At 44.8% G+C, this 20725-nt stretch overlaps 1 protein-coding gene across 2 annotated transcripts; it reads left to right on the plus strand.

Annotated features, from left to right (window-relative positions):
- The first annotated feature begins 1011 nt into the window (after positions 1-1011).
- On the plus strand, positions 1012-16719 carry REELD1 (reeler domain containing 1). 2 transcript variants are annotated; one of them, XM_046655568.1, is made up of 8 exons: positions 1012-3182; positions 3356-3406; positions 5215-5433; positions 8563-8785; positions 10610-10773; positions 14098-14410; positions 14879-14942; positions 15753-16719. In XM_046655568.1, the coding sequence occupies exons 1-8, from the start codon at positions 3164-3166 to the stop codon at positions 16359-16361; spliced, it is 1662 nt and encodes a 553-aa protein (XP_046511524.1). In that variant the 5' UTR covers positions 1012-3163; the 3' UTR covers positions 16362-16719. The 2 variants fall into 2 exon arrangements, with proteins under 2 accessions (XP_046511524.1, XP_046511525.1); XM_046655569.1 differs by lacking the exon at positions 5215-5433 and having other exon boundaries at positions 1012-3406.
- Positions 16720-20725: the final 4006 nt, after the last annotated feature.

Genomic DNA, 20725 nt, shown 5'->3' on the forward strand with positions numbered 1-20725 from the left:
CAAGAACAGGAACTACTTCATGGGTGAATGGCAGGATTATTTATTGAGCTGTTTGTGTGTGCTCTCTCTACCTCTTTGCCACGTCCTCTCTCGCCTGGTGGCTGGGCCTTTTGAGGCCTCTGCTTCAGGGAGCTGGGGTTGCAGGGCCAAAGCAGAAGTGCGGTAGATTACCCTCTACCTGTGGTAGGTAGGTTATGCCCGGTCCCCCGGGAGAGGGGGGAAGGAGAGCCGGGAGACTTTTGTCCCTAAGACTGGGAAGGGAGTGGACGGGAGGTTAGGCACGCTCCCCCCAGCAGCAGGAATCTGTGCCCCACTCCTAGGAGTACCAAGGGTGGGAGACCCTCAGGGGGGCAGGGCCACACTGTGCATCTGGGGACGTGCAGCTCCCAGCCTGGCTGAAGACTTGAGCATGGAAGCTTCTGAACTAACTGCCTTCATGTGATTGGGAAAACTGGGACAGCAGCAGCAATGGAAGGCTCCCACCCCAATTATCTAGGCCTCCCAGGTTCTCTCATGACTTAACCGAAGATTGAGCTTTCCTCCTTCCTGGTGCGACAGCTTAGAGGAGCCAGATCTGATCAGTTTGATTTCACTGCGTGGGAAGTACTGGAGTCCTAGGCCAAGGCAGTGCAGCCTCCTCTGTTTCTAGGGTAGAGAGTCTTTACATTCGCCATGACAGGCTAAGCAGCTTGGCCCCAAAACCGACATGACAAGGATAGAACTGTCGTCTCTAAATTAGTGCTATGCCCCTTAAGTCGCTGATTTCATTAGGCTTTCCTGGAATGGAGACGAGACCTAATCGTCAAACCATCACGCTGACCACTGTCAGCCTGGAGCCCCCGCTCCGTATCACCCTGCACCATCCGTGTTAGGATTCTCTCTTGGACACCTCGCCTTCAGTCGGTCACCAGATTATCCCAACTCTACCTCCAAGTGATCTCAGCCCATCCTTCTCGCTAGCCCCATCGTCACTGTTCACCTCATCATTTCTTACTGACCTTAGTATAGCAGCCTCCTCCACAGCCTCTGGCTCTCCAACTGTTTCCAAAACTGTCTTTACGGAATCCCAACGGCCTGTCCCACTACTCTACTGCTTACACAGCCACAGTAGCTCCTTATTTCCCACAGAATATGGTTCGATCTCCTCACTTGGATATACAAGTCCCTTCAGAGTTTGATTGCTACAATTCTCAGCCTTGCTTTCCTCCTCCCTCGCAGCCTCCTTTCCAGGCATGTCTCAAACATGCCAGAACCTTTCCAGGACTCCATAGTCAAGTGTCATAGGTGGAAAAACAAAAACAAGTAAGCAAATGCACAAAAGCCCTCTCAAACTAGTTCCAATAAAGGGGAAGGAGTACATTCCAGAGAGCTCTTGGAAATGAAATTCAGTTTGGCTTGCCGTGTCACCTATTCCAATCCTACCTTTCCTTAACCTTTTAGCTCAAATGATCTGTGTTTCTTGAAAAGTCCAGATTCTCAAGGCAGCTTGGTTGGTTGCTGCCCAGTCAATGATTGACAGGTCTTGGGTAAAGTGGCCATCTCTGACCAATCAGTCACGGTGAGGGGGTTGTCATATGGTATGTAGGGGCTCTTTCAAGGGCTAAAATCTGGGCAGATTCTCTAGAACAGTGCTTCCAGGCCTTACTGTGCCTATGAATCCTCTGGGGAGCTTGTTAAAATGTGGAAACTAACTCAGTGGATCTGCAGTGGGGCCTTGAGATTCTGCATTTCCAACCAGCTCCTTGGTGATACTGATGGTACGGTCTATGGACCACACTTTGAATAGTGAGACTCTACAAGGGGTTGTGGTCAGGGCATGCAGTAAAAAGTATTCAATACATTCCTTTTATTCTAGAATGTTCTCCATTCTTCGCTGCCAGGAAAAGTTCTGCTCAGTGTTTAAGATGCAGTTGAAATGTAACCTCTGCGAAACTTGTTTGGGCTCTTAGAGAGTTAATCTCCTGTAACTCCTTTGTGATAAACCAGTTTTCTTTTGCCTAATAGTTATTTGGGTATATTTGTCACCATCATTTTTTGTTTATTCTACTTTTTCTTTTATGTACAGTAAAATTCACTTTTTGGTGCACAGTCTATGAGTTTTAATAAGCTCATACAGTTGTATAACTACCACCACAATAGATTCAGGACAGTTCCATCCCCCAAAAAATTCCCTCGAGTGCCCTTTGTGGCCACTCCTCCCCACAACCCCAGCCCCTGACAACCACCGGCCTGTTTCTGTTCCTATAATTTTGCCTTTTTCAGAATGTGATATGAATGGGCTCATACACTAGGTAAGCTTTTGAGTCTCCTCCATTTTGCTGTGTCTATGGATTTGGGATAGTGTCTAATGCATCTTTGGTTTTGCCCAAATAAATGCCTAACACCACGTTGGTGTTCAGATACTCATATTAATAACTCTTATTGTAATTAGTCAAATATCCTTTCAGAAGCCTGGCATCTTTATCAATAAATCCTCGATGGCATTGGTCCACTAGAGGCTTGGTGGTTTCACTGACTTTGTGGTGTTTCTTCAATTCAGTGTTTTCCCACTTGCCTGGTCATAAGAATCTCCCGGGGTGTGTAATAAAACCAGTACTCTCTCCTGCAGATTCAGATTTCACAGGTCTGGAGAGAAGCCTGGGGAATCTATACCAGCACTTCTCAAATTTCACTTACATCAGAATCACCTGGAGGGCTGGGTTGTTGGCTGTCTTCCTGAGTTGCTGATCCAGTAGGTGTGGAGTGGCGTCCCGGAATGTGTGCTTCTAACAAGCTTCCACATGATGCTGATGCTGTGCTCTGGGGACCCCACTTTGAGAACCACTACAGGAGCTATGCTATGATCAGGTGTCTCAGGTGGTTCTTATATGCATCCAGATTTGTGAAATCCAGCTTTAGTGCAATTCATAGGGGAGGGAGTGTGCTGTGGTACTTTTTTGTACCAAACATTGCTCTCTGGCCATGACATCAATCCCACTTCACCAGGGTTAACTTCTTCAGCCTACATTGACTCAGAAGCAGAGAATGCTGAGATTTGATTCAATCATTGTCCTCTTGCCAGGGAGACCAAGATGAAGGCATCCGGCTTCTGCTGAGGATGCCAATGCCAGTCGTGTGCAAAACCAGTTCCAGTTCTTTCTAATTCTTCACACAGCCTTGAACAATGTTGATGTGGAAACTGTGTGAGTATGTGTATGTGGTCTTAGAGAAAACTAATGCGATTAAGGCTGGACTTGGACACGGAGGGGCAGTTCCTATGGATGCCAAGGATTAGCGGTAACAGCTGGTATCCTGCCCATTAGAGGAGATGCTGAAGGGAGAAGAAAAGACTTGTTTCAAGGATGTGCCTTTGCAGCTCTGATGGGGGAGGCCGTTCCATCAAGCCTGAAGGCAAGTGTGCTTCTAGGTAAGTGGATGCTTTTCTGGGTTCAGTTAGGCAATGTGCTGGTGGGAAAGGGGGGGATTTGGCTGTGGCCATGAGCTGTGGGACATGGCCCTCACCCCCTTCCTCCGGAGGCATCTGTGTTTGATCTGCCTTTGGAGAGAGGAAGAGGAGACCATCTTCTGCCATCAACAAGGGCTCAGGGGGCATTTTCTCTGTGGCCCTTCTGAAACAAAATAGGAAGAGCCCTGAGTCTCCTCAACTGAAAATACGCTTTTACAGCTCATCATTCGTTATCTCCTAACGTGTCTGGGAAGCTGTCGGAATGCTCCCTTGTGGTGTAGAGGTTTTTGACTTTCAGTGCCTCATGGAAAGCAAACCTAGCAAAGAAAGGTATTGTCTGAAGGACTCTTAAGACAAGTCTAAGCGATCTGAGTTATGGGTCATACTCCTTGTGTCTCTCTTTGTCTGGTCCATGTAAAGAGTGGCGATCTGTGAAGATAGGATGGGAGTATGGATTATCTCCTTAGTCTACTGCTTTTAGAGCTAGTTTCACTAAATTTTTACATTTTATTTTTACATTTTAAAACCAACTTATTAGAATGGAAGGCTGTTGTTGCCTTACATTGCTCCTTAGATCAAAGTATTAGCAGAACTTTTAAAATACGTGTGCATAGGACTATAAAAACAATTTTTTAAAAATGCCCAGGGCCCAGCCCAGTGGTGCAGCGGTTAAGTTCGCACGTTCCACTTCTCCGTGGCCTGGGGTTCACCATTTCGGATCCTGGGTGTGAACATGGCACCGCTTGGCACACCATGCTGTGGTAGGCGTCCCACACATAAAGTAGAGGAAGATGGGCACGGATGTTAGCTCAGGGCCAGGCTTCCTCAGCAAAAAAGAGGAGAACTGGCAGTAGTTAGCTCAGGGCTAATCTTCCTCAAAAATAAATAAATAAATAAATAAAATAAAAAATAAATAAAAATGCCCAATAGTCCTGAATATTTATTCAAAGAGATTTCACCTATCTTATTTGCTCTCTCTCACTTTATTTTCATCTGTGAACTTCTTTACACAGTCAACTTTTAATTCTTTCTGTTGACGGGCATTAAAGGTGGCAAACAAAAATGAAATTTATTCTATAAATGTTATTTTATCTGATCGTTTTATTCTATTCCTGAGCCAGTTTTTTGCCAGAATATTTAAGAAGGTATGGAAGAGATCAGCTTGAGTATAACTTTCTTTGTTCATCTTCTCTGCAAAAAAGTGGTGAAATAACTAAAAACGGTCAACAGGAGAAAGGACAAGGAGATATCAAAGCATTGCAAATTTAACAATCACCTCTAAATAATTGATAGGTGGCAGACGTTTTGTAGCATTTAACTCTAGTTTGCAATTAAGAGATAAGACACTAATCCAAGCCAGCACTTGCCATGCTGGAATATTGGTGTCTCACTTAGCAATAATATTTCATAGCTCACTCTGCCCTTGGTATCAGACAGCTTGTAAGGAGTTCTCTGTAGGATACAAACATTTTCTGGCTCTGTTTCCTTGACTTAATTATTAAATTCTCTCTTTAAAAAGAAGCAGTGTGGTCTTATGAGAAAATTACGAGAAGAGAGGTTTAAAAAAAAGAGGGTTTAAAAAGGAACTGCTCCGTATAGGCTGGCCTGTCTTTTTGTTTTTGACCTTGGGCACCTGCGTCTGGGGAGGCAGCATTAACAGCATTTCAGGTTCAAAGGCAGTGTGGACTCTGGTCAGTCACATTCAAAAAGACGACATACCATTTTCTTAAGTAGTATCTGGATTGAAGCTGTTGTTTCTCATGACCCAGGAAAGGGCAGGATGAGGGTCCCCGCTGCCCTCACAGGCTGGGCTTGTGCCACCCTCTGCCTGGCTTCCTGCTCATTTGCCTTTTCCCATGGTGCTGGCTTGGTGGCCTGTGAGGACATGCAGCCCAAGCATATTGGAGCCCAGCCTCAGGACCCTGGGACCCACCACATCACCATTCACACCAGCAGGTCTTCCTACTCACCAGGCGACACAGTTCCAGGTACGTACGGGAGAGGCTTTGAGACCCTGAGGAGCTTCAGGGCCCTAGTGACAAATCTCGAGTTGTGTTTGTCCCAGGCAGGAGTTTCCTGGGCTGAAGTTTGGCTTAATCCTAAGAGGCAATTATGTGGCCAAAAATAAGCATGAAATAATTGTATCATGAAAACCACATAACTAATCTCTATATTGACATTAATCTTCATAAGAGGGCACAAATGACATCATTATAAAAAATTATTTTTTCCTTATTATAAGATATAAATATAGTTATCCTGAACAAACTTCATGTATCATGTGTGTGTGAGAAATAAACTTTTTTCCTCGTTATTTAAAACTAAAATTATTTGGGGAGTGAAAAGAGTATTTGCTGCTATTTTAGTTTAGGAGCTTAGAAAAGCAGAGAAAGAACTTGAATGCAGGTGGTTTATTTGGGAGGTGCTCCCAGGAAGCACAGATGACGAAGAGGGGACCGGGAGACAGGGAAGAGGGAGACACCAATAAGAGGTATGAAACAGAGCAGGTCACTGCTGTGGGCGACACACTGGGGCTCAGTTCCAGTGGAGACTCTCTGAGAAACCACATGAAACACACCTCTGAATCACCTCTCAGGAGGATGGAAGGAGTGGGGTATTTATTGGTTGAGGGTAGCCTCCCAGGGGCCTTTCCACCAACCCCTACTGCCTCCCAACACACCCACACACACACACACACTCCTCAAAGTCACACCTGCCTACCTTGGACCAAGCTCCCAAGGTGCCAGCTAGAAAAGGCAGGGAAGAAAGCTGCAGATGCTGAAGGTGGAAGCTAAATGTGGTTGGAGAAGTATCCGTGTGGCTACAGTGGTGTAGGTCCACACCCAGGAACCAAACGCGGGTTGCCAAAGTGGAGTGCGCCAAACTTAACTACTAGGCCATGAGGCCGGCCCTCAGACAACGTATGTAATAAAGGGCTCAAGGAAGCACCACGTGGACTCAGTGAGAATTGTGTTCTGATTACACATTTTTTTGCTGGGATCCCACACTAATCTGTGAGCTCCTTGAAGGTAAGGACCATGTTATCCTGTTCATGGATGTATACTCAAGGCCTCGTACAGTGCCTGGTGTTAAATAATAACACTAAATATTTGTAAAACATTTATTAATAAAAGTTCAAATGCATGGAAAACTGTAACGTCTGGGTTCCCTTAGCAGAGAATAAGTGGAGAAAGGCTGCTGGGTTGTGAACCTCAGTGTTTGCCATACTTATTTATGCAGGTATGTCAGTAGGAAAAATTCCTACAAGTGAAATTGGTAGATCAAAGGGTAACTGCATTTTGCGTGTGTGTGTGTGTGTGTGTGTAGTTAAAATATGCGTAACATAGGGGAGTTAGCCCCGTGGCGAGTGGTTGAAGTTCTGCTCACTTTGCTTTGGCTGCCTGGGTTCACAGGTTCGGATCTTGGGTGCGGACCTACTCCACTCATCACCCATGCTGTGGAGGCAACCTGCATACAAAGTAGAGGAAGACTGGCACAGATGTTAGCTCAGGGCGAATCTTCCTAAAAAAAAAAAAAAGAAAAAGTAAAAAATAGTAAAAAAAATACATAATATAAAATTTACCATTTTAACCAATTTTAAGTATACTATTCAGTGGCATTAAATACAGTCACGATGTTGTAAAACCATCACCACTATCCGTTTCCAGAACTTTTTCATAATCCCAAACAGAAGCTCTGTACCCAATTAAACAATCACTTTCTGTCCCTCTCTTCCCCCAGGCCCTGGTAATCTCTAGTCTTCTTTCTGTCTCTATGAATTTGCCTACTCTAGGTACCTCATATAAGTGGAATCATGCAATTGTTGTCATTTGAGGCCTGGCTTATTTCACTTACTCTAATGTTTTCTAGGTCCATCCATGTTGTAGCATATGTCAGAGGTAACTGCATTTTAAATATGGAAAATACGATCAGGTTACCCCCCAAAGAGTTGCCTGGTTTATAGTTCTAGCACTACTGAATGAAGGCCCTACCTTCTCCGTAGTCCTATCAATACTGGTTATAATTACACATTTTAAAATTTGTTAATGTGATAGGTATAAAAGAGTGTCTCATTTGTAATTTTTTTTTTTTATGAGGAAGATTGGCCTTGAGCTAACATCTCTTGCCAATCTTCCTCTTTTTTTTTCCTCCCCAAAGCTCAGTACATAGTTGTACATCCTACTTGTAAGTTGTTCTAGTTCTTCTCTTTGGGATGCCGTCACAGCATGGCCTGACAAGTGATGTGTATGTCTACACTGAGGATCCAAACTGGCAAACCCCAAGCCACCAAAACAGAGCAGTGAACTCAGCCACTACACCACTGGGTTGGCCCTTGTAATTATTTTTTAAAATATGATTGTACCTGTTTTGTTTTCTATTTGTGCCCTTTGATAATTTTGGATTTGGTCATTTTTTTATTAATTCCCTATAACTCTGTATATTTGTCAGTTTTGTAACTTACAAATACTTTTCTCAGTTTATCATTTGTCTTTTGATTTCTTCCATATTCAGAATTTTTAAAAATCATCTTTTTCCTTTATGGCTACTGGGTTTTGCTTACAGAGGCATTCCTAACTCCAATATTAAAAAACAAACAAGGGGCCGGCCCTGTGGCATAGTGGTTAAGTTCACACGCTCCACTTCAGTGACCCGGGGTTGCGGGATTTGCCAGTTCTGATCCTGGGCATGACCTAGTACTGCTCATCAGGCCATGCTGAGGCAGCGTCCCGCATAGAAGAACTAGAAGGACCCACAACTAGGATATGCGACTATGTCCTGGGGGCTTTGGGGGAGATTAAAAAAAAAAAAGAAGAAGATTGGTAATAGATGTTAGCTCAGGCCCAATCTTCCTCACCAAAAAAGCCCCAATCAAACAACCAAACAAAACAAAACCAAATCATTGTTTTTAGTTCTTTTGTATTTTGTTTTCACCTATCTTTGATTCAAATGGAATTTATTTTGGGTGGGAAATAACACTTCAACTTTTTTTTTTTCCCTAATGAATTGTTTACTTTCTGGGGGCTGGTCTTAAGCTTTCAGTTTTGAAAAGCCCCATCTGAAATCACCTAATGGAACTATGTCAGGCGCTCACCTTGAATGAATGTTTTCTGTTGCAGTGACTGTGAGGAGCGGTCGTAATTTCATGGGATTTCTGCTTCAGGCTCGAAGAGTGTCTGATCATCAAATAGCGGGCACTTTCGTTTTCGTTCCTCCTCAGTCCAAACTGATGACTTGTTTTGAAGAGGCTGACACCGTCACCCACTCTGACAAGTCTCGGAAGAGAAACCTGTTGTTCGAGTGGAAGGCCCCTGCCCAGCCTGTCGGGGACATCAGATTCCTGTAAGAGACAGTGGAGTGCTGGTTCTTAGTCACTGAGCCTTCCCCTTTGAAGACAGGGCAGCTTCTCCTTCCTTCAAGTTGCCTGTTCCCTACCTCTGGCCACCTTATAGCAAGGACAGGGTCACGGGGGCTGCCCCAGCTAGAGCCTATGCAGAGCGTAACTAAAAAAAAAATTGTCCCCAGCTCACCCTTTGTCATAGTCCATGGTCCAGGGTTGTGATTTCCTCTTCTTCTGGGCCCAGATGAATCTTGGCCAGTCTCTCCAGGAAATTCTGACTAGAGCTGCTGGTGGGAAGGTAGGGAAAGAGCTGAGAAAGAGAGGGACTGAGGCACACAGACAAGTAGACACTTTCCTGGGCTCAGGGAAAGTCACAGAAGTCTCTGTGCCTTGGTTTGTTGTCTGTTAACTGGATGTGATAATGACAGTACCCACTTCATGGGACTGTGCGAAGGTGAAAAAGCCAATATATGCAAAGCACTTAGAACAGTTCCTGGCAACAGTAAGTACTGTACAAGCATCATCAGTACTCAAAATGAGACACTAGCTTTGACATTCTTTTCAGACACTTGCATTTTCCAAGAAAGACTTTTTCTTTTGCTTGTAGGAAAGGATGTGTGTTCTTCAGTTTCTTTTCCCCACACTCTCATGTATATAACATGGAGGCTGTGCCTGAGGGTGGAGGCATCCAGACCCCGTGTTTCCCCTCCTGGCTTTCCCCTCTGTTCCTCTGGGGAACAGAGACGAGTCATGGGGCCCCCACCCCTCAGTGTCTCTATTCCATCCCTTCCTGGTGGCCTAATGCAGCAGCAGGACAGCAAGGAGGCAAGCGCTGTGCCTGAACCATTTTGCCCATTTGGAAAGGCCAGTGCCCACTTGACTGTTGGTGTAACCCAGCATCTGCTGTGGCTTTAGTTCTGATCCAACGCAGAGGGTGTGTGTTGATTGAAGTCCTTACATCTGTACAGGTACTTTCATTTCCCAAAGCACCTCCATTTCTATTTCCAGGTTATTATCATAGCTGCTATGTGCTACATAGGAAGTAGTCTAGAAGCTATTATCTCCATTTGACAGGCAAGTCACTTGATCAGAAGCCTCTCGCAAAGTCACCCAATGCTCTCTCACCTCCCAGATCCTTTCCCACGATAACATCGATCTGTTTGAGGCTTGAACCACGCCTCTGACTTGCACCTTACCTCTCTGCGTGACCACTGCTAAATCAATCACGTTTTTATAACTGCCTTATTTAAAGTGAGAAAAATGACACTTGCCAGTAATCCCTACCTCAGTAGGGAATTTTGGGGGTGGATAAATGAGATAATGTTTGTGAAAATGATTTTTACTGGAGAAAGGCATTACGTATACAAAATGTTATTTAGAGTATTAATGATTTATCTCTAATTTTCAATAGAATCTACAATTGCAATTAGAATTGTATGATTATACAATAGAACAAAATTTTGAATTAACAGTGTAATTCGATTAACAATATACCAGTAATGGCTAATATTAAAGTTGAAGATGAAACCTTTGACTCTAAACAGTTTAAGAAAACACCTTTTAGTCAAGAGATTTTTAATGACTCTATTTAGGAGGGTAATTGATTGGTACATATCCCCTCCTATTTTAATTATTTGCTGCTATCGAGTTTGTTTATGAAAAGAATGGACTCCCCCAAGGATAATACAGTCATTTCTTTTTGGTTCTGTTCGTTTAAACTTTTGTTCTTTATCTTTTTGTTTGTTCTCGCCTTTCTATTAGGATGGCCCGAGGTATTATTTCAGGGAAACTAAATCCTCGAATGCCTCTGCCTGCTTTTTCCACAGTTTATCAGTAGTCCAGTCGTACTTCATTTACTGGGCAAGGATTGAATCATCTGTTGTGTCTCAGCAGACACACAGCAGAGCCCATTCCGCCGGCCGTGTGGAGCTGGGCTCACGGATGCCAACCCCAGGGCAGAGGCCGGAGGGTGTGGAAGGAACCACCCCAGGTACAGCTTGCCACGGTATTTGCTAGCCTAATTAGCATCATTATGTTTATAGTTATCTATTTTCGCTTAAAAGTTACTCCTGCCAGTTTCCAGTTCCTGCACCACAAGCAATAAACACCTGCCTTGGCCGACTGCCCCCATTCTTGGGGCCGTGATAACAGCTGTGAGCAGGAGGGCCGTGATGACACAGATTGCCATTGCTGTGTTTGTTGCAGCAAACACACTTTGTCCGGCTCAACCTCACAAATTAAGTTGGGCCCTGGAGCGAAGAGGCAGAACTTTGCTGCAAACCCTCCAAACAGCGCACTCCTCCCCCCACCCCCACATTTACCAATCATCACAATATTTCAGCTCTTTTCCTCAGACCCCTGCAGCTACACAGGGCGCACAAGAAATAAATGATCTTTTCTTCTTTTTTTATAAAAACTCATCCAGTTGTGTGTTTTATTGAGGAAGATTGGTCCTCAGCTAAGATCCTTTCCGTTCTTCCTCTATTTTATATGTGGGACTCCTGCCACAGCGTGGCTTGTTAAGCAGTGTGTGGGCCTGCACCCGACCTGGGCAGGGGAACACAGGCCTGCAAAGCGGAGCGCACAAACTTAACCCCTACGCCACCAAACTGGCCCCAAAATCTCCTCCAGTTTTTACTGTTACTTTCTACATGTAGGTAGATGGCTCTTTGCAGCCTGGGTTGGAGAAGAGAATCAGAAATGAGAGGCTGTTTCAATGGCAATGGACTTTTTCCTGGTTCACCACATGACTTTAGACCCCATTGGCCCATGAACACCTGAAAAAAAAAACCAACCAGCTAGAGCGTGTTTGACCTTTGTGAAATTCCCTGCTGATATGGAATTCATTTTCATTATTTATTTGTAGTTAAATGCTGTGAACAGACACACTCATAAAGGCAACGGTCACTTGCACAGAAAAGCCAATGTCTGATCCACTCAACCCCACTTTCCCTTATTCTTGGCTAACATGTGACAGCTAGGATCCGATTTGAATCCCTGACTTTGCTCCGTCTATCAGACCCAGGCACAAAGATGACCCGGGGCGGCCTTCCATACTCTGCCTGTGACCAAAACCTTTGCCTTCCCCACATTGCCCAGCAGTGCTCCTCTACCGTTTCTGCCAAGGTGGTCCTTAAAGCAGATTAGAGATCTCAGGGCCTCAGAGTGTGGTCTGAAGAACCTGCAAACCCAACATATATTTGAAGTCTCATGTTTTGTTTTATAAATCGTGCAAATGTTGCATTTGAATCCCAGGCATGTTTGTTTTAATATGAATATGAATAAAAAGTGAGCCTTCAGGATGTTGCCTCGTGTTCACCCTGTAGTCTCTCTGATGGTTGACCCTGCTGGGAACCTTGTCCCCCAGGGAGTGACAGACTCCAGTCTGAGCAACTACAGGATAAACTCCTTATTATGTTCCAAACCTCACTCCCCTTCTGTACCCAGCCTGTTTTCCTGCCCTTTCCTTTACACAAACCCTACTGTTTCCCAAAGGAAAAAGGAGCGTGTGTGCATGTGCGTGGGTGCGTGTGTGTTTGTTGGAGGAGGGGTCATCTAACAAAGAGAAGTAGATTTCTTAACTGTAAGAAGACTTCAGTAGGCAGGTGTGAATTATGAATTTTCACATTGGGAAGATGGTATATGGTATTTCTCAAACATTTCCCAACAGAGCCTTGGGACACTTTGACCCTATTAGGCATGATCTGCTTTTATAGCTCCATGTCTGCCTTCTGACATTTCCTCAGACTGGGCTGTTCCTCCTGATGATCTATTTATCTTTCAGGGGGTGGTTCATATATCTCCTTTGTAAAACTTTTCCTCATACTTCTTGGTGGGCAAATGTAACTGCGTCCTTAGTTCTGATTTTAAAGCTCTCATCACACTGTAATTTAGAAGGTTCAACATCTAAGAGTCGTTCCTAGATTTTGAGTTCAGAAACAACAATAACCAATCTGCATCACGTCTGCATCCCCCGCACACAGTGGGTCTGCAGAAAAATGTCCAAATGCATGTAGAGTTCAGGCAGGAGATGAAAACCGTCTGAGCTTTTCCCACATTCTTTGTGTCTGTTAGGCTTCGTTGTTTTTCACTTCAGTCTCAATGTTTTTGAGTGATGAAGGCCTTGGAACAAAGTGGCACCAAAAAAAAAAAAAAGATTCAATCTAACCCACTTGGAGCCCTGGTCAGAGAAAGTTTTGCCAACACGTTTTTTTTTTTTTTGTGAACACCATCATCATCATCCTAATATAACCGTGGTAAACTCTCAGTGCACGTCGCATGTGTGCCAGGCACTGTGCTTCATGCTTCCATATCCGTGATTTTATTTTACCCCCTCAACAACTCTAAGCTGTAGCTACCGTTACTGGTCCCATTTTGCAAAAAAGACACTGATGCTCTGGGAGGACTTGCCCCAAACCAGGAATTCGCAGAGTGGAGAATCGAACCCAGACAACAATCTGACTCCAAAACCAGTGCTTGCTTGCTTGCTTGCTGCACTGTGTGACGCTATTTCTAATGTTCTGGGCCATCATGTCAGCCAGTCATGGATGGGAAATGAGATGGTAGGAGGCAGTGGTAGGCAATGATCTTGTCTCTCCCCACAGCAGAGGCTCAAGTTATCACCACTGGGGAAACCTTGGTGTTGACGATATGGCAAGAAAGATCTAGGACTTTTAAAAATCTTTGACTTATAGGATCTACTTTCTTTTTCTAGCTAGAAGCAGTTTTGAGTAGAGGCGAGAAAAAATACAGTGGTTACAGAGGTTTCTATATTTCCTGGGTATAACTGTTAAGAATGCACAAGCTCAGAAGGGCCAGCCAGGGACATACTCTTTAAAAAGATGTAAGAAGGGCAGGCCCGGTGGTGTGGTGGTTAAGTTTGCATGCTCTGCTTGGATACCCCGGGGTTCATAGGTTCAGATCCTGGGTGCGGACCTACACGCTGCTCATCAAGCCATACTGTGGCAGTGTCCCACATACAAAATAGAGGAAGATTGACATAGATCTTAGCTCAGTGACAATCTTCCTCAAGCAAAAAGAGAAATTGACAACAGATGTTAGCTCAGGGCCAATCTTCCTCACACACACACAAAAAGATGTAAAAAATTGAGTCCTTTGCTGCTTGGTCAGAGGCTTGTATTACTGGGCAGATCATCTTTTTCTTGACACTTTTGAGTGTCTCACACTTACTGGTCTGTTCTCAAGGCACATTGAAGTCTCTAGTACTTACCCCATTATAGTAGCTGTTTTTGCTAATCAAGACAAAGAAAATGCTCTCACTCTCTCTCTGTGGTGTTTTTGGGCCCCTCCCTAGCTGCCAGTCTCCCCATCACTCTTCTACAGCAGCACGCAGATGTCTTTGCTGTCGCCCTAACTGGACCTGCAGAGGAGGACAGCTTAGATCCTGTTCCTGCCAGTTTTGGGGTGACAGAGTTTACTGGGGGTGCAGAGACTCTGTTTCAACCATCTTCACACACAGCTACTGCAGTCAGCAATGGCCAGCCACCCAGTGGGGACAGCAGCCCACCCCTGGAACCATCCCTGGATGTCCGTGGGCTGGAGAGGCTGGTGGCCCTTGGGAGATTCTCCTCAGAGGGCTTTCCTTCCAGCCCTAGCACCTCCCACAGGTAACACGCCAGGGGGTGGGCCATTCAGTCAGGTGGTGGGATGAGGCCAAACACTGGGGTGCTGAGCAAATGTACACTTCTTGGAGCCTGACAGAAAAGGATCTTACCATATTTATTCTTACGTGCCCAAGAAACCTTCACTGTGGAATGACTACTGGTCAGAAGGGGTGGGTGTAAAAACTGCCTGAGGAAACTACTTTCTTGGACAGAGTGAGGTCTCAGAGATGCTGTTGTAAAAAAAATAATTTTCTATTTTAATTATGTAAATTTACAAGTTTTATGTAAAACAAATAAAAGCACTCACTGAGTCTTTGCTGCCATCTTGACTCACCTCTCCCCTTCCAGTCCCCAACTCCAAAATCAGGAGTCTTTCCAAGAAAATCTGATTTTATCAATATACATAGCAGAGGTAGGAAGCATTGCTTTTTGATCCATATACTTAGTGGGCCCTTCTCTTCTTCCCTTTAGGACTCAGGATGATCCACGCTTTGATTCCTCAGAAACTTGCCTGCCCTCAGATAGTGATGCACAGGTAACAGCCTGAGTTGTGCATGGGCAGTGAGGTTGGTATTTTGACCCCAGAGTGGGAAGTTCCAGGCTGGGAAATAAGAGCTGTTAGAATAGTAGCCAAAATTAGAGAGAAGGAAGCAAGTGTATGATATACACACAGCATCGTTTCACTAATCAATACCAGCCTTTCCATTATATGCAGTGTCTCTGAAGTTATCGGCAATTGTAGAAACTGATGGTTTTAGTGATTTGTTTTCCCACTTAGCTTTGGTTAATGATTCCTCTCTCCTCCACACCCCACCCTTTCCTTCATAACATTGGCCTTAAAACACCATGTATGGTCCCAGAGGTTAGATCAATGGGCAGCGTAAAATATACATGCCCACTGATTTACTATTCCTTTGAAGTCTTAAAAGGACACAAAATAAAACATGATATAATATTCGTACTCAAATTTATCAGAACCTACAGCAAGATTAAATGGTCCCTCTTGCATGAGTCCTAGTATAAAAAGACTCAAAGCTTTCAGCCACTTGAGATGACAATCACCCATATTGGTCTGGAAGCCTCTTAGAGGACCCTGAGTTTATTCTTGTAACTGGCCTCCATGCTGTCTCTGTGGGGCTTCCATTAGCTGCCCCATTCCCATCTATAACAAGTGCATATTCATCTACTTGGGCATTTTACTCTGAGCTCTCTTAGGAGAAAGCACGAGGCTGGGTTTTCAGCTGCTGCCTAGGCTTCTTTAAGGAACACAGGTTAGTTGCAAAGTTCGGTGGCAGCTTAGGGGAAGACCAGCTCCTTTGACTTCTTTTTTTCTTTGCTTTTCTAGGACAAGATGGAGATCTCTAATAGGACTGTAATGAGGCCCCCTCTGTACACTGTCCATCCTACCTATCCTCAGCGCCTCCGGTCCTCTGAAGCACTTACTAGGAATGGGGCTGTGGCAGCCAACCCAACCCCTGTATTCCACACCTCTGCCACTCCCAGGCCACCTGCTGCTGGTGGCCAGTCAGAGGCGTCAAGGCCCTCTGTTAGCTTCTTGCCTCAGTCAAAGCACAAGGAGCCCAGAGTCGGGGAAGGAAATGGAGAGGGCAGAGTGGGACACCCTAGGAAGACCAACCCAAAGCCTGAGGTTGGGCAAGAGGGAGCCAGTGACCCTTCAGGGATCCAGCTCAGGACTCCACAGTTGGGAATCCTGCTTGGGCTTTCGGCCACCTTGGGCATGGCCCTGGCTGCTGGCCTTTGCTACCTGCACACCCAGTATTGCCACAAGCAGACGGAAGTGTCCTTCAGTGAGCCTGCCCGGGATGCTGTTGTCAGGAGCGATGGTGGTGAGATTGTGCATGTCAGGAAGATTGGGGAGAACAGTTTTGTTTTGGTTGAAGCCGAATACAACTGGACCGCTCCCTCCGTGGGTGACAAGAAAACAATCCTCTGAGAAGCCCGGTGTCCCAGGCCTCTCAGCGGCCCTCCTTAGACCCTGTAGAGTGTCTCAGCCAGAACAGAGCTAATGAGAATAGCTGATGACAGGGATTCACTGTGCTCCCGTCGGTGAGCAGGGAGTGGAGGAAGCTGTGAAAGGACAGTTTTATCAACAGAGGGAGTTCTTCCCGAGCTTTGTTGTCTTAACATCTGTAATGTAGCTGCTTTTTTTCTTTCACAATTAGATGTTCTGTTTGAAGAGTTAAACTCAACACAATGAATATTGTATAACCTGCTCATTAACTAGACTCCTGTGGCCGCTAAGCTTCCTCCATTGCCTTAAGGAACCTGCAGAAATAAAATTTCTGTCCCTCCTCAGTGTGTCAGCCTCATCTCCTCTAACTCTTTGAAAAAACGTAATGTTGGGTTGTGTCTCCTGCAAGAAAAAGAACGGCAGCCCTGACTTTGCCTCTCCAAACCACACCAAAACGAATTTTGCTTCCAAAACTGGAGTTCAAAATTGGCACTGATTTAGTTGGCTAGGCTAGAGTTAGGGTATTCCATCTTTTTGGAAACTCAAAAGCCTAGCAAATCTGCCATGGAAATTGGTCCAAAGCAAGGAGAGTTTTAGAGAGCTGTATTGAACACGTCTATGGGAAAACATATCCAAGCAGCATACACACCAGAGTGGGGTAAGCAAGCCTCTCCATCAGGTGTAAATGGATCTGAGACCTCCATCCATTTACACTTGGTGAGAGGCTCTGTGTCCTAGCAGCTGGCGAACAGTCTGCCTTTTGCCAAAGGTCAGGCTGAAAAAAATGATGATGCCACACAGTTTGAAGAACAGTGCTACTCGTCTTTTCAGAGGGGAATGGAAAAAAGCATCAAGGACGAAGACCATCCACCAGCTCCTAGGACTTTATGAAGATCACTTTGATTTAGCAGGAGTCCCATAAATGCTACAAAACAACAGGTTTGAAAATACCTCTTGAATGTGCTCACCTAATATGACATATTAGCTGCCTTTTCAGAGGTAAACCTATTAGAGAGTCATGATCCATTTTAATGTGGAAACAAAAACTACCGTAAATTCGAAAAGGGTATTTACTGATTAAGCACCTAAAACACACAGGTACCGTGCTCAGAACTTTACATATATTTTCACATTTAACTCTCACGATAGCTTAATAAGGAATACATTCAGTCACTTGCCAAAGAGACAGAGGCGTTCCCGACGTCTCAATTCAACAACGAAAGCATTTTTTTTAAAATGGGTATGTAAGAAGCTGTATTCCCAGCCCCTTTTTAACTCACTGGGCATCAGTTCCAAGACTGTTTCCTCCTTGATTCTGGGAGAGGCAGATCCGTTCCCCGGCTTCAGTCAAGTGCCCCATTGGGCTCAAGGGACTTAGGTAATTGTGTGTAATGAAAGTGTTCTAGGAATGCTGTGGAAAGAAACAAGTGTACCGGATTCCAACAGGGGCCACAGGTATCCCTCCTACACACCCAATGCTCCTCAAAGATATCCTCCCCAAGGTGCAAAAGAGGGATCTCATAGTGAAGTGCTCTCATCTGGCCAAATCAGAGCCGGGTGCACCATCTATACAACATCTTCAAGATCTTTCCTGTCTAAGAGGATATTATCCTGTGTAAACAGACTGTAACAGATTGTTTTGGTTATCTATTGCTGTGGAACAAAATACTCCAAAACTCACTGGTTTGAAACAACCACTATTACCACCATTTATTATCTTTCACGATTCTGGGGTTGCCTGGGCTCCTCTGGACAGTTCTTCTGCTCCGTGTGTTGTTGAATGGGCTGGAACCTCCCAGGTGACTCACTCACATGGCTGGCACTGGGTGCTGCCTGCCAGATAGGGGCTCACCTGGGGCTGCTGATGAGTATAGGAGGCAATTTGGTTCTCCTCTTCATGGCTGGGTTCCAAGGTGGAGTGTTCCAAGCAGACAAAACCAGAAGCTGGGGATCTCTTAAGGCCTAGCCTGGGAAGTTACATGGGTTCACCTCTGCCACATTCTGGTGGTCACAGCAAATTACAGGCCAGCCCTCATTCTTTGAAGAGAAGGGCAATAGATTTCATTTTTTAAAAAAATTAAAAAAAAAATTTTTTTTGAGGAAGATTAGCTCTGAGCTAACTGCTGCCAATCCTCCTCTTTTTGCTGAGGAAGACTGGCCCTGAGCTCACATCCGTGCCCATCTTCCTCTACTTTATATGTGGGATGCCTACCACAGCATGGCTTGCCAAGTGGTGCCATGTCCACACCTGGGATCCTAACCGGAAAACCCCAGGCCACTGAAGTGGAACATGCACACTTAGCCGCTGCCCCACCGAGCTGGCCTCTAGATTTCACTTTTTGATGGGAGACGTGGCAAAGGATTTGAAGCTATCTATCTTTAATTCCCTACATCTCTGTTTAGACTGCTGACCTGCCAGGGGACTTATGTGAGAGTAGGAGAGGCTGTTCATCCCTAGGAGATGCCGTGAGTCACCTTTCCTGCAAAGCATCAAAGGGAGTGAGGGAAATCTCCAGGCTTCAGAGTTAAGGCATTTCCTCATCTCCAGCTGAGAACTCCAGCGAAGGCAAAACAGTGAAGTGATGCAGAAGAGTCAGCCAGTCTTTGAGCCTCAGCTTCCTCATCAGAGAAAAGTGGATCACAAAGTTATTTACCTCTTTGGCTTTCGTGAAGATTAGATGCATGTTCAACCCTTAGCTATCTCTAACTACCTACTTACTTGACATGCCATTGTAATTAACACCATCCTGCACATGCAACGGTATCTTTAAATCTAGACCATTTAGAGAAATTCTGTGACCACCCTTTCCATGACAGCTTCTGCCCCCTGCAGCTCCTCCATCCCCAGCCCAGCAAATGGAAGTGGTCATCACACCAGTTGTCATGGTAGCCACTGGCTACAATTCCTGCCAGGGTCATTTTTGCTGAGACATTCTGAGTAAACTCTTTTTTGGCAAGGGCAGCTGGAGTCCATAGGCCTGTAGTCAGGAGATATAAAACCCCTCTGTTACTGTGATCTTGAAGGTCCTCTAAGCTTGGCTTGGAGAAGCCCCAGAGGGGAGCAAGTAGGAAGTGTTAACTTAACCTGAATGCTCTTACAAAAGCACAAAGCCATTAAAAGTTAAAAAAAGGCAAAAGACTCAAATGCAACATCTTAAAATAGCTTTTTTGTTTTGCAGGAACAGCTACAGAATTGTTTAGCCAACCACTTCTTGGAGAAGGAGGTTTGAGGCTAAACACACATTTAAGGAAAAATAACAGAAAAACAATTGCTGAAAACTCTTTATACTTAGAACAAGTGTTTTCACATCTATTGTGTTAATTTAATAACCGCAGATCGGGGGTAGGGGTGAGCCTTAACCTTTTACATTCAGAGATATTTCTGATATTTCTAATTAATTTCTCCCCTCGGATACAACAATTTTGGCCCATCACAACAAATGCTTAAGCATCGCCAGGCTGAGCTCTCTCACTGTCAAGGCTGTCTGGATTAATTTGCTGTTACAATGTTTGTTTCCTTTAAAAAAAAAATTCTAATTAACAACAACAAAAAAATGGGTCAACAAGCCAGTAAATATTTAAACAAGTGTCACGTTTTATTTGAAAAGTTGTCTGGGAAAGGCTGGCAATTTATGAATAAATTACGGAGAGCATACCCTCTTCCCGGCTAGGCCTTCCGATATTAATTAGTGATCGCAGCCTTTCTGGAGTGCAGGCCCTGTGATTTGACTTCATTTTACTCCAGCCTATCCTTCTAAAAGTGGTGTGTGGCAAGGAATTTCTTTTATTCAAGTGAAATGAGTTTGCATTAATTTGTTTTATTAAACTTGAGAACTTTTTCAGAACTCTGCTTCATCTGGCTTCAGGGTGTTGCAAAACCAGACACAGTGATCTCTGGTTTGGAATATCAGGAGGGCCTTTATGATAAAAGGGAGGCCGATGTTTTGTTTATTCTGTTCTATAAATGCAAAAAGAAAATGTGAACATTGTGAGACTCTGGTCCGTTGACAATGATGAGTGGAGCAGCCAGGACAACTGAAGCCTGTCAAATGCAAACTTTTTTTTGCTTTTAAAACACGAATCAGTTTATGCCGCACTGTCTCTAACTTCTCTAATGGCTTTCCACCTCTCTCAGAATAAAATCGGAACATCTGATTGGGCTGACCAGGTACTGCGAGACCTGGCCCTCTGACCACTTTCTTCCTGGCTCCGGCACATTCCCGCGCTGCTGTGCACGCTGCTCAGCCCCACTCAGCTCACTTGCTCAGGCTGTTCTTGTGGCCTGGAACCCCATCCCCCTGGACATCCACAAGCCTTCAGAACTTTGTTCCAATGTCACCTCATCA

Source organism: Equus quagga, chromosome 3 (assembly GCF_021613505.1).
Source record: "Equus quagga isolate Etosha38 chromosome 3, UCLA_HA_Equagga_1.0, whole genome shotgun sequence".
In the NCBI taxonomy this organism is placed as follows: Eukaryota; Metazoa; Chordata; class Mammalia; order Perissodactyla; family Equidae; genus Equus; species Equus quagga.

What these genes read in the sequence shown, in the direction of transcription:
- REELD1 (XM_046655568.1), top strand. An exon ending in GAAGGCAAGTGTGCTTCTAG is followed by an intron (nt 3,407 to 5,214) that starts GTAAGTGGATGC and finishes CTCATGACCCAG; the next exon opens with GAAAGGGCAGGATGAGGGTC. An exon ending in CCTCAGATAGTGATGCACAG is followed by an intron (nt 14,943 to 15,752) that starts GTAACAGCCTGA and finishes TTGCTTTTCTAG; the next exon opens with GACAAGATGGAGATCTCTAA.